This window comes from Geotrypetes seraphini, chromosome 9 (genome assembly GCF_902459505.1).
Source record: "Geotrypetes seraphini chromosome 9, aGeoSer1.1, whole genome shotgun sequence".
NCBI lineage: Eukaryota > Metazoa > Chordata > Amphibia > Gymnophiona > Dermophiidae > Geotrypetes > Geotrypetes seraphini.
Window position 1 is genome coordinate 14,006,379 of NC_047092.1, and position 12,229 is coordinate 14,018,607.

The 12,229-nt window shown below is 42.4% G+C and overlaps 1 protein-coding gene across 1 annotated transcript in view; it reads left to right on the forward strand.

The window, feature by feature from the left end:
• EXOC4 (exocyst complex component 4) overlaps positions 1-12,229 on the forward strand; it is a 622,023-nt gene that overhangs the window by 112,405 nt on the left and 497,389 nt on the right. Inside the window, exon 8 of the mRNA XM_033958806.1 lies at positions 9,943-10,088. Coding sequence (XP_033814697.1) covers positions 9,943-10,088 — 146 coding nt within the window. The remainder of the gene's footprint in view (positions 1-9,942; positions 10,089-12,229) is intronic.

Consider the following 12,229-nt stretch of genomic DNA (forward strand, 5'->3'; position numbering starts at 1 on the left):
TGCGGTTCTAAGCGGATTACAGTTAAAAGAGATCAGGACATTACTGAGAGAATTACATTACAACGATTTAAGTAAATTACATGTTGTGGGGTAGAAATACAAGTATAAGATATCTGGATTTATAGTAACTACAGGGTTCAAGTAGTTACAAGGTTCAGTGGGAAAAACAATATAGGCAACTGAAGAAAGATACCTAACTTTGAAGGAATCAGTTAAGAAAATCCAATAGACTGACTGAGGGTTAGGAGAGGTGATAAAAAGATATTAAATAAAAGTGGGGAAAGAATTGAACCTTGTGGAATCCCGAAGGAATTGGTGAAGTTTTTAGATGATGACTTATTAAAGATGACTTTAGCTGAACGATCTTGAAAGTATGATTTAAACCAATTTAATACTTGGTTGGAAATGCCAATTGAAGATAGTCTTTTGATGAGTAAATGATGGTCTACGGTATCAAATGCCGCAGATAAATCAAGTGAAACCAGAAGGACAGATTTATGATGATCTTAATGGTAGTGTATATTAGTTGTGAGTCCGATCATAGAATGTTCAATTGAATGGTTTGATCTAAAACCTGTCTGATTGGGATGTAATGTGTGAGTTTTTTTTCTATAAAGTTGGTTATATGATTAAAGACAACTTTTTCTATTAATTTGGCAAGAAAGGGAAGATCGTAGCTCTATCCTTCCCCCCTTTCTCTCCCCCCCCTTCTACACATAAGTTCATGTAATCCTTTTTCTTCTTCTCTACCCACTATTTTAAGTTCTTGTAAACCGTGTCGAGCTCCATTCTCATGGAGATGATGCGGTATATAAACTTAAGGTTTAGATTAGATTAGATTAGATTGGCTATGATAGTTTGATTGGGTTGCTATTGATTCTTTGGGGTTTTTTGTAATTGGTCGGATGATTGCCTCTTTCCATTCTTTTGGTATGAGTCCTGTTGTGAGACTTGGATGCCTATGAGCTTCATGATGTCTCTTGTCCTTCTTGTAGGTACAATGCAGCAAATGCTAATATGTTGAGGAACAGTAAGGATTCTCCCACAGCATTGGTGACACTTAGCTCTGTGGAATAATCTCTCTTGTTTTCAAGAGGAACATTTGTAACCTCTGGGGCTGTTTTCTGAGTTTCTTTTGAACGCTTGGGGTTGTTGACCGGAGTCATAGCAGGACGTTTTATAGCGGATCACATTTTCCTAGGAAGTCATCTAGGAACATAAGGATATGATGTCATATCTGGGGGAGGTACTTTAGTTGTTGTGGAAACATCCTGAAATATCTCATTGAAATTGTGGAGATGTGGTACAGGTTCCAACCAAAAGGCAATTTTTGTGGCTCGATAGTGATCTCTCACCCGAGGTTTCAGACCAATGTGCAGATAGAGTTGATCTTTGGGCTTATACTTAGACCAGGCAATTGGGCTTTGTGTGGATGAATTTTGCATCAACCCATAAACATCTTACAGGTTTGGTACATCCACAATTGCAAGGGCTTAGCTACTGAACCAGTATTAGAACATGCACACACATTACTTTTGATTTGTCAGGACTGCTTGTTAAATGGAGCTGTTCTGGCACTCTGCCTGATTAGTACAAGTCGTTTTAGAGAAGTAGACAAAGCTTCATTTTTCTTCCGCTAATTCTGACATGCAGTTAAGCACTATATGCCGTTTTCCCCGTCAAGTAACTTTTTTATATGTATTTAAATCTTTTTATCAGGAAAAGCTAAGCTCATATGCACAAATTGGCATAAACGATTTAAGAAAATAGCAGATACACACTACCAACTTGCTATAAATCTACGATTTGCAATTTTACAACAGCACTTAGAAACATAGAAACATAGAAAAAAGCGGCAGAAAAGGGCTATAGCCCACCAAGTCTGTCCATTCCAAGTATCCCCTCCCCTGAATTTACTCCCTTAAAGATCCCACCTGAGTATCCCATTTTCTCTTAAAATCCGTCACGCTGCTGGCCTTTATCACCTGGAGTGGGAGTCTGTTCCAATGATCCACCACTCTCTCGGTGAAGAAGTACTTACTGGAGTCGCCATGAAACTTCCCTCCTCTGACTTTCAGTGGATGCCCTCTGGTGGTCGAGGGTCCCATGAGCCAGAAGATATCATCTTCTGACTCGATGCGTCCCGTGATGTACTTATACGTTTCAATCATATCTCCCCGTTCTCTTCTTTCCTCAATTGAGTACAGCCGCAATTTCTTTAGTCTTTCTTCATATGTGAGATCCTTGAGCCCCAAGACCATCCTGGTGGCCGTTCGCTGTACCAACTCGATCCTCAGCACGTCCTTTCGGTAGTGTGGTCTCCAAAACTGAACACAGTACTCCAAGTGAGGCCTCACCATGGCTCTGTACAACAGCATCATAATTTCAGGTCTCCTGCTGACGAAACTTCTGCGGATACATCCCATCCCTTATTCCCTCCCCCTCCCCCCTTGTAAAATGTCAGGAAGGTAAAATGTCAGTAGGGACTCTTATAGTCCCTACTGACTACTAAAAACATTCAGAACAGGAAAAGTCCCAATGAAAACGCTGCCTCCCCCCCTCCCCCCCCACCCCCCTTAATCCAAACCTCTCCCTCAGGAACCCACATCTCCCTCATAAACTCCTAGAATCCTCTCCCAGGACATTTAGAATTTGGCTTCAAGCTCTTGGAGATCCTGTCTGGATATAACGTTCCCAAATAGTTAGGAACTTCTTCGTGCTTTTATGAACGTCCTCTACATCTTGAAGTTCCGCCATGTTTCTGTATGGCCAGTGGTGCTTGGCGGTACGTTTAAAGTGGTCACCTTTGGTGCTGTATGTTCAGGAGTCTTAAACTAGAGAATGACACGGGGACATTTTTTCCCCATCCCCGCAGGAACTCTTATTTCCCCGTCCCCCTGAGTTTTGTCCTGTAAGCTCTGTCTTTACTGCACTTGAACATTTATGATTTTAAAGTGTTTGATGCTTGTGCAGATGAGGACGGGGCAGGGGCAGGAAAAGAACTCGCGGGGACAGGACGGGAAAACGAGTTCCCTCGAGGACGGGGAAAAATTTGTCCCCGTGTCATTCTCCATCTTAAACTAAACATCATTGCTATCTGGATAATTCTGCAGCCCCCCTCGGTTCATTGACAACCCCGCGAAAGACAAAGGTGCGCGCCGACAACTGAGCGCAAGACAGAGGCGCGCGCCGAAGAAAATTACAGTTTTTAGGGGCTCCGACGGGGGGTTTTGTTGGGGAGCCCCCCCAGTTTACTTAATAGAGATCGCGCCGGCGTTGTGGGGGGTTTAGGGGGTTGTAACCCTCCACATTTTACTGTAAACTTAACTTTTTCCCTAAAAACAGGGAAAAAGTGAAGTTTTCAGTAAAATGTGGGGGGTTACAACCCCCCACACCCCCCCCACAACGCGGCGTGATCTCTATTAAGTAAAGTGGAGGGGTTCCCCCCCACGCCCCCCGTCGGAGCCGTAAAAACAGTACTTTTCTGCGGCGCGCACCTCCACGCTGCGCTCAATTGTCTGCGCGCGCCTTTGTCCCAGCGTGTTTTTGACCTGACACCGCCCCCTCTTATGATAGGCCTTTCAGATGGATATTTGACCTGATATTCTAAATATGGGACTTCAAATCCATGAACAGGATGTTATATGTTCATTGGCCGAACGCTGAGCATAGAAGGTTCTTTGAATATCCCTCAGGCAAGATCTAAATAAGTAGAATGCTTTTTTTCATTCCTTGAGTAGGTGCCAAGGTTATTTTTTTCCCCCATCTGTTGGTTTTCTTTCTAATCTGAATTGGCAGATGGATAAATGTTCATTGAGTAAAGAATTATAGGTAATTGACAGTTCTGTCTGCCAGTGGGAACAGAGAAATGTAAGGGTCAATTATGTTTAGCAAGTAAATGGAATGCAGTAGACCTGCCTTTCATTTATTACAGCAGTATGCAGGTTAAACACAATCTGCAAATGATATGCTCAAAGGAAAACGTAGTGTTTTTCTGGTAGCTGGGTTGGCCCTGGAGGCACACTGACGTTTTTACAGGTGATACCTTTCACTGCCACGCGGGAGTGCTGAAGAAAGCAGCTGTTATCGGGCTTGTTGCAGGTTTCTGGGTCTCGCTGCGTCTTGTCGGGTAGAAACCGATGTTTCAGCCCTCATGCTTTGGCTTTCTTCAAGGTATGCTGTGTGGTCTGCAGTTTGTCTTTGTAAATAGCGGGTCCACTGACCTGATTGGGAACAGGGCAGTCCACCAATTTGAATTTTGGCGGGAAAATCATTGGTCTCGGGTTTTGGGGGGGTTTTTTTCCCCATAGAATGGAAAAGTCTCAGGTGAGTTTAAAGATGTTCTCCCCATGAAGTTGGGTTATATGTTCTGTTATAATCTTGAAAGTCCACATGCATCCTTGTTGGATAATTTATAAGTTTGGCAAAGGTATTGCGGTTTGCAAAGAATCCGCAGAAGGAAGGAAGTTCATAGATAATAGAAAAAAGATTGGGAGAAAGATCTTTATGTATCTAGAGAATGACACGGGGACAAATTTTTCCCCGTCCCTGCAGGATCTCAATTTCCCTATCCCGTAAGTTTTGTTGTTGTCCCTGTCCCTTTCCTGTAAGCCCTGCCTTAACCACACAAGCCTTGAAAACTTATGATTTTAAAGTGTTTGAGGCTTGTGCAGATGAGGACAGAGCTTAGGCATTGGTGGAATGAGGCATTATGACATCATAATCTGAGCTCTAGAATGTTGCTACTTAGGATTTTAAAGTGTTTGAGGCTTGTGCAGATGAGGACAGAGCTTAGGCATTGGTGGAATGAGGCATTATGACATCATAATCTGAGCTCTAGAATGTTGCTACTTAGGATTTTAAAGCGTTCAAGGCTTGTGCAGATGAGGACGGAGCTTAGGCATTGGTGGAATGAGGCATTATGACATCACAATCTGAGCTCTAGAATGTTGCTACTTAGGATTTTAAAGTTTCTGAGGCTTGTGCAGATGAGGACGGAGCTTAGGCATTGGTGGAATGAGGCATTATGACATCACAATCTGAGCTCTAGAATGTTGCTACTTAGGATTTTAAAGTTTCTGAGGCTTGTGCAGATGAGGACGGAGCTTAGGCATTGGTGGAATGAGGCATTATGACATCACAATCTGAGCTCTAGAATGTTGCTACTTAGGATTTTAAAATGTTCGAGGCTTGTGCAGATGAGGACAGAGATTGCAGGAATGGAACAGGGACAGGAAAAGAACTCACAGTGCCGGGATGGAAAATCGAGTTCCTGCGGGGATGGGAAAAAATTTACCCCCATGTCATTCTCTATGTATGAACTGACTAGATAAAGAAGATACCTACCAACTGTGGATGCATTTCAGATGGCTAGACCAGGGGTAGGCAATAAGAACATAAGAATTGCCACTCCTGGGTCAAACCAGTGGTCCATTATGCCCAGCAGTCCACTCATTCGGCGGAAAGACCAGCGCCCTAACTGAGACTAGCCCTACCTGCGTACGTTCTGGTTCAGCAGGAACTTGTCTAACTTTGTCTTGAATCCCTGGAGGGTGTTTTCCCCTATGACAGACTCCGGAAAAACGTTCCAGTTTTCTACCACTCTCTGGGTGAAGAAGAACTTCCTTACGTTCGTACGAAATCTGTCCCCTTTCATCTTTAGAGAGTGCCTTCTCGTTCTCCCTAACTTGGAGAGGCTGAACAACATGTCCTTATCTACTAAGTCTATTCCCTTCAGTACCTTGAATGTTTCGATCATGTCCCTTCAATCTCCTCTGTTTGAGGGAGAAAAGGCTGAGTTTCTCTAATCTTTCACTATATGGCAACTCCTCTAGCCCCTTAACCATCTTAGTCGCTATTCTCTGGACCTTTTGAGTAGTACCGTGTCCTTCTTCATGTACGGCAACCAGAGCTGGACGCAGTACTCCAGGTGAGGGCGCACCATGGCCTGGTACAGCGGCATGATAACTTTCTCCGATCTGTTCGTGATCCCCTTCTTTATCATTCCTAGTATTCTGTTCGCCCTTTTCGCCGCTGCCGCGTATTGCGCGGATGGCCTCATTCCGGTCCTTGAGAGCCACATGCAGGTCATATTTTCAGGATATCTACAATAAATGTGAATGAGATAGATTTTCATCTCAAGGAGGCAGTGCATGTGAATCCGTCTCACTTATTCATGACCTGCCTGTGGCTCTCAAGGACCAGAATTGCCTACCTCTTAGATAGAATGTTTTGTTTTTTATCTGATGTCCCTTACTATGCTATTGTGTTATTATGAGGGGCTGCTGAAAAGTTCTCAGCCCAATGAACAAAGTTGGGGCAGTCGCCATTGAGAGCTATACACTTAGTCCAGCAATTTTCCACATTTTTTTTTTTTTGTTTCGGACTTTAATGATGAAACAAAAAAAGTGGAAAATCACTGAACTAAGTGTATAGCCCTTTACGGAGACTGCCCCAACTTTGTTGGTTGGGCTGAGACCTTTTCAGCGACCCCCTCATACTGCCCCTTTCTTGCCCTACCACAATGAGAATCCTCTTTGTAAAGTATGATTGAGATCCATTGATTATTTTTTTTTTCCTTTCTTTCTTATGGGCAAGTGGTAAAGGGCAGCCTTCCTGAGAAATCTCTCTTTTCTTTTTGCTAATATCCATCTTTAACTCATGCAATGTTTTTTAGGGGTTTTAAAAATTGTGTTTGCTCTCACTGAATTTTTCTGGTCCTCGTGCTTCGACGGTCAAGAATTGTACTTGAAGTGTGGGACAGAGTGAAGAAAGAATTTGTAAACCCTGCAGCATTTTAATCGGGCTCTTGATGCAATTCCCAATTAAAAATGCTTTTACAGAGTTTGTGTTAAAGTAGGTTTTTAAACTGAAAGGGTTTTTTGCACTGAGGTAAAGAAACATTAACAAGTCTACACTAATGGGTCTTCTAATTGAACAATTGGCATTGATAATGAATTTAATTGAGTTGACAGTCATTCTATTATCTAAATTGCCCCGAATGGTTTGTCCTTACTTTGTTTATTTTTATCTTTAGAAAAGGACATTTCTTAATTCTCCTATGAGACCAGCATTGGACAGCCTCAGTCCCAAAGCTGACTGCACTTAATGGTCTTGAGAAAAAAATTGTGTTCACATTTCCAGCTGGGAATAAGAATTGATTCTCCAAATACTCCCATTTTTATCTAGGGGGTTTTTGTACTTTTTTTGACCCTTGTAGTTTCTTCTTTTTTTTTTCCTTTTTTATCCTCTTCTCTTGCGCCTTAGAGCTTTACTTTCAAACAATTTTTATTGATGATAACCGGTAACAAATCCAGAAGAAGAGAACATCTGACATAAATACAAAGAACAGCACTTCAGCGATACAGAACAACAAAAATCGTCTGTCATCAAATTTTGTAACTTTAGAGCAGTGGTCTCCAACTCCAACCCTTTGCAGGGCCACATTTGGGATTTGTAGATACTTGGAGGGCCGCAGAAAAAAAAAAAAGTTAATGTCTTATTAAACAAATGACAATTTTGCATGAGGTAAAACTCTTTATAGTTTATAAATCTTTCCTTTATGGCTAAGTCTTAATAATAATATTGTCATTTAAAGCTAAAGAGACAGATGATCAAGAAACGGTTTTATTTTACTTTTCTGATTACGATAAACATACCGAGGGCCTCAAAATAGTACCTGGTGGGCCGCATTTGGCCCCCGGGACGCGTGTTTCAGACCACTGCTTTAGAGGGTCTAACTATTTCCCCCCCCCCCCCCCGTTCTGAAAGCCCATTTCAGATCACCAAAACCAAACCCTGCCCAGGTCCTGGGTCCTGCTTAGTTTATAGACCTTGGCAAGAAAAGGGGGGAAGTCTGTTCCACAGTGGCACAGATCAATGAAAAGAGATAAGATCTCTCCCCCTGGAAGAAGTGATCCCAGATTCCCCCCCCCCCTTTCAATGCCAGATATCAAAAAGAAATAAGAATAAGGCTTTGAGCTCGATGTGGTAAAGAATGTATGTAAGCACCCTATGTTTAAAAAAAAAAAAATAAAATTAGTTTCTATTTAAAGGAAATACACATCTGTTCACGTTCCAGCAACATAAGGGCATGAAGGCAGTTACGCTAAGCCCAGAAGGAAGGAGGGTCGGCAATGGTCCAGACCCGTAAAATAACTTGAACATAAGAATAGTCTTACTGGGTCAGACCAATGGGCCATCAAGCCCAGTAGCCTGTTTTCACGGTGGCCAATCCAGGTCACCAGTACCTGGCCAAAACCCAAGGAATAGCAATATTCCATACAGAATCCCAAAGAATAGCAAGATTCCGGAATCTCAAAGAGTAACAAGATGCTGGAATCCCAAAGAGTAGCAACATTCCATACTACTGATCTAGGGCAAGCAGTGAACTCTCAGGCCTTGAGCATGCGCACATGCTCAAGGCCCAGCATAGGAAGCAGATCTTCGGGCACCGGCACCAACGCACAGGACATGCCGGTGCGGAGGCTACACTAAAGTAAGAAGAGGGTTCGGGTGGGTTGGGGGGGTCTCATGACGTGGGGGGGGGATGCCCGATGGCGGCAGGGGGGTGCTGGATCGTGGGGGGAGGGTGCCAGTTCGCGGGGGGGGGGGGGGGCGCTTGCTAATCGAGGCGCGCTCGGTTTCCAAGGTGCCGATTTTGCGAATGTTTTGCTCGTCTTGCAAAACACTCGCAAACCAGTGCACTCGTAAACCGAGGTACCACTGTAATTTTTTAAGGACAGAGGCTGGAAGATCACTGTTTGAGGACAAAAGGGTTGTACAGCAATACATATCATTATAAGGACGGATAGATTGGATAAGCCTGAGAGAATTGAAAGACTGTTGTAAGGATTAGCCCCTAAAATGTAAGGTTTTGGAGGCGTAATGATGAAGCAAATAAGCCCCAATGATATAATGTGGCGGCCTTACAATCCGCCAGGCCCCAGGTTCGATACCCTCGTTGAAGATTCAGTAGGAAGTAAAATCAAATGACAAGCACACCCAGAAGTGATTACCTAAAGAATATAATGTGCAGAAAAAGGCTTAATAGTACTGAAAAGCAAGATTTATAAAGATACATCAAGCATATATTGCAGGAGTAGGGAACTCTGGTCCTCGAGAGCCATATTACAGTCCATCCATTACAGAGTCCAGATGAGAGAGAGAGAGGAGGGGCTGATGGTCCAGGCTTCAGGTTCCAGAGAGCGAGAGAGGGATGTTGCGGAGAGGAGGCTTTTATAGGTTGGACTCTTATTCTAAAAATAGAAGTTATTCTATGTCCCAGTATCCTTCTGTTTATAAGGTAATTTGTAAACTGTTTGAAACAATGGTTAGCTTAATTGATAAGGAAGGTGTGACACTTGCAGGAATGGTAGATGGGATTAGTCTCTGGCTTCTTTGTCCCATTCAAGTAGCCTGTCTTCTTGATAAACAATCCAGTCTGGCCGCTGATTAAGGCACTGTTTGCAGAATAATAATAATAATAATAGCTTATATACCGCAATACCGTGAAGTTCTATGCGGTTTACAAAAGATTAAGCAAAGGTACAAATTGACTGACTTCAAGAGGGGAAGAAGAAAGAGAAGTAATTAGACAGGAAATTCATTGTTGAGGAGAAAAGTGATCAAAAGGTCAGTAGGTCGCTATTGAGAGGAAAGAGATAAGTGGATCAGTTGTCAAGATGTTTTAGGAACAGGTGTGTTTTTAGACGTTTCCTAAATTCCTCATAAGTAGAGGGCGAAAGTAATTGTTCTAGGTCATTTCTTCACATATGGACCTTAACATAAAATGAATTCCTCCACCCATACACATGTGCAGAGGATCAGGGATTGGCTGAACAATGTTTCTTTACTCAAGACCTTCACCAGCAATATGGTTGCATTCATTTGGTTTGGGAGAGTTTGCTCATACGAATGTTGCCCCTTTTTTGGTTTCTGTAGATCTTGCTGACGGAATACTTAGACATGAAGAACACACGAACTTCATCTGAGCCGTCCACTCAGCTGAGTTATGCCAGTACTGGCTGGGAGTTTGCAGCCTTCTTTGCAAAGAAAAAGCCACAGAGACCTAAGAACTCCCTCTTCAAGTGAGTACTGCTGCCTAGTGCAGGGTTTTAGCTCTTGTGAATCTGAAGTTTCTAAAGCACAGTAGTGTTGGGCCTATTTCATGCTTGGATAAAACGTGTCCAGTAGCTGCTGAAAAAAGTGATGGTGTCCGTATAAACAGAAACAAACAAAGCAAAGTGGGACCGGACAATGAACACTCCAAGGAAATGTAAAAACAATCTTGTTTATTCCAAAACAAAAGGACGAACATCAACTGTGGATCAGACACAGTATTGTGTTTCGGTGACGCAAATCGCCTGCATCAGGGGACACTGAGATGTTAGTAATACACTGGTGAACAAGTCCTTTGTTAATACAAGGCTGAGACACGGGCACGTTTGAAAAATCGCATGCTGAAAAACTCACCAGCCTCGTACTAACAAAGGACTTGTTCACTAGTGTATTACTAACATCTCAGTGACCCCTGATGCAGGCGATTTGCGTCGCCAAAACACAGTACTATGTCGGGTCCACAGTTGATGTTCGTCCTTTTGTTTTGGAATATAAACAAGATCTATATATATTGTTCTTATTATACGGACAAACAGCAAAAGTCCAACAGCACCAGAACCCACGGGTTCAAGAACAAACAAAGCAAAGTGGGACCAGACAATGAACACTCCAAGGAAATCTAAAAAAACATTCATTCTCGTTATTCGCACGTTCGCAATGTGCAAATTCACCTATCTGTGGTTGCATCAATTGCAACCAAATTCCCCAGTGCGCCACTGTGCTCACATTCGCAAAACGGCTTTTTTGCTTTCACTTTCACCTTGCAGTCAAGCTTTGCTTCCATATATGACCCCCAAGATTCTGGAGAGTGAATTACAGGTTCTTCATGCAGGAATCTAACCCTATTTTCTAAACTAATCTAAGCCTTAGATTTATATACTGTATCATCTCCTGAAGTAGGAGCTCGACTCGGTTTACATAAGACTTCAATAAACAGGGAATCAGTTTAACTAACGTGAATTACTAAACAAAAGACAAAAACACTCCTTAGTATCATTTCCCATAAACTGTTGAAATAGCATTGTCTTCATTGATTTACGAAAAATCTGGAGAGACAAGAGTTCTAATATAACTAGGAATTTCATTCCAAATCAAAGTAATCCTATATGAAAAGGAGCGAGAGATATTACCAACAAGTTTTATCCCTTTCACTGAAGGAAATGAAAGTTTGTACTTCTGAGAATTCCTTGAAACAACAGACCAAAGAGAATTCCATGTTAGAGGGACTATAAGTTGGTTTGGGAGAGTTTGCTCATGCGAAACACATCATCCTCCTTTTGGTTTCTTCTGTGTTTTATGCCATTTGGTGCAGTCCCGTAGTGAGGGTGAAGAATTTTGTGTTTGGCGAAGGCTGCTGATAGAGAATTAATGTCGCAGCCCTTGATTAAAAACGAGGCGAAGCAGGGCCACTGTTGGACTATTTTGTGAATGTGAGATAAAGAATAAACTATTGGTTTATCACCTTGTTACAGAAAATACTGTCACAATCATTATAAAATTGCTTAAATAACCATACTGGAGCATGGTTCCCTTTCATTTTCAAGCCTGTGAGTTTGAAGCATGACTCTTTTGTTTCAAGCGCACCATTTTTATGTAGAGACCTTTCGTCTTAATCCACAAGTTCACTTTTAGGACCAGTAGGGACCCCTGAGGAAGCCAGTTGTGTCGAAACATGGATCGTGTAGGGTCCATATGTTTCTAAGGGTTCTAGCCCTAGATGTTTTTATGTGGATTATTTGTTTGTTTCAATAAAGCCATCAGCTTGGACATCGATTCTCCACAAAATTGTGTTTTCTTAAATAACCATATACACAAAATTTCACAAGCGAGACCAAACATTCACACACTAAACACCATTCATTTACATCAGGGGTGTCAAAGTCCCTCCTCGAGGGCCGCAATCCAGTTGGGTTTTCAGGATTTTCCCAATGAATATGCATGAGATCTATTTGCATGCACTGCTTTCATTGTGTGCTAATAGATCTCATGCATGCTCATTGGGGAAATCCTGAAAACCCGACTAGATTGTGGCCCTCGAGGGGAGGGACTTTGACATCCCTGTTTTATATCCTCAAACCTGCAGTTGTCCTTATTCATCATATATCAACAG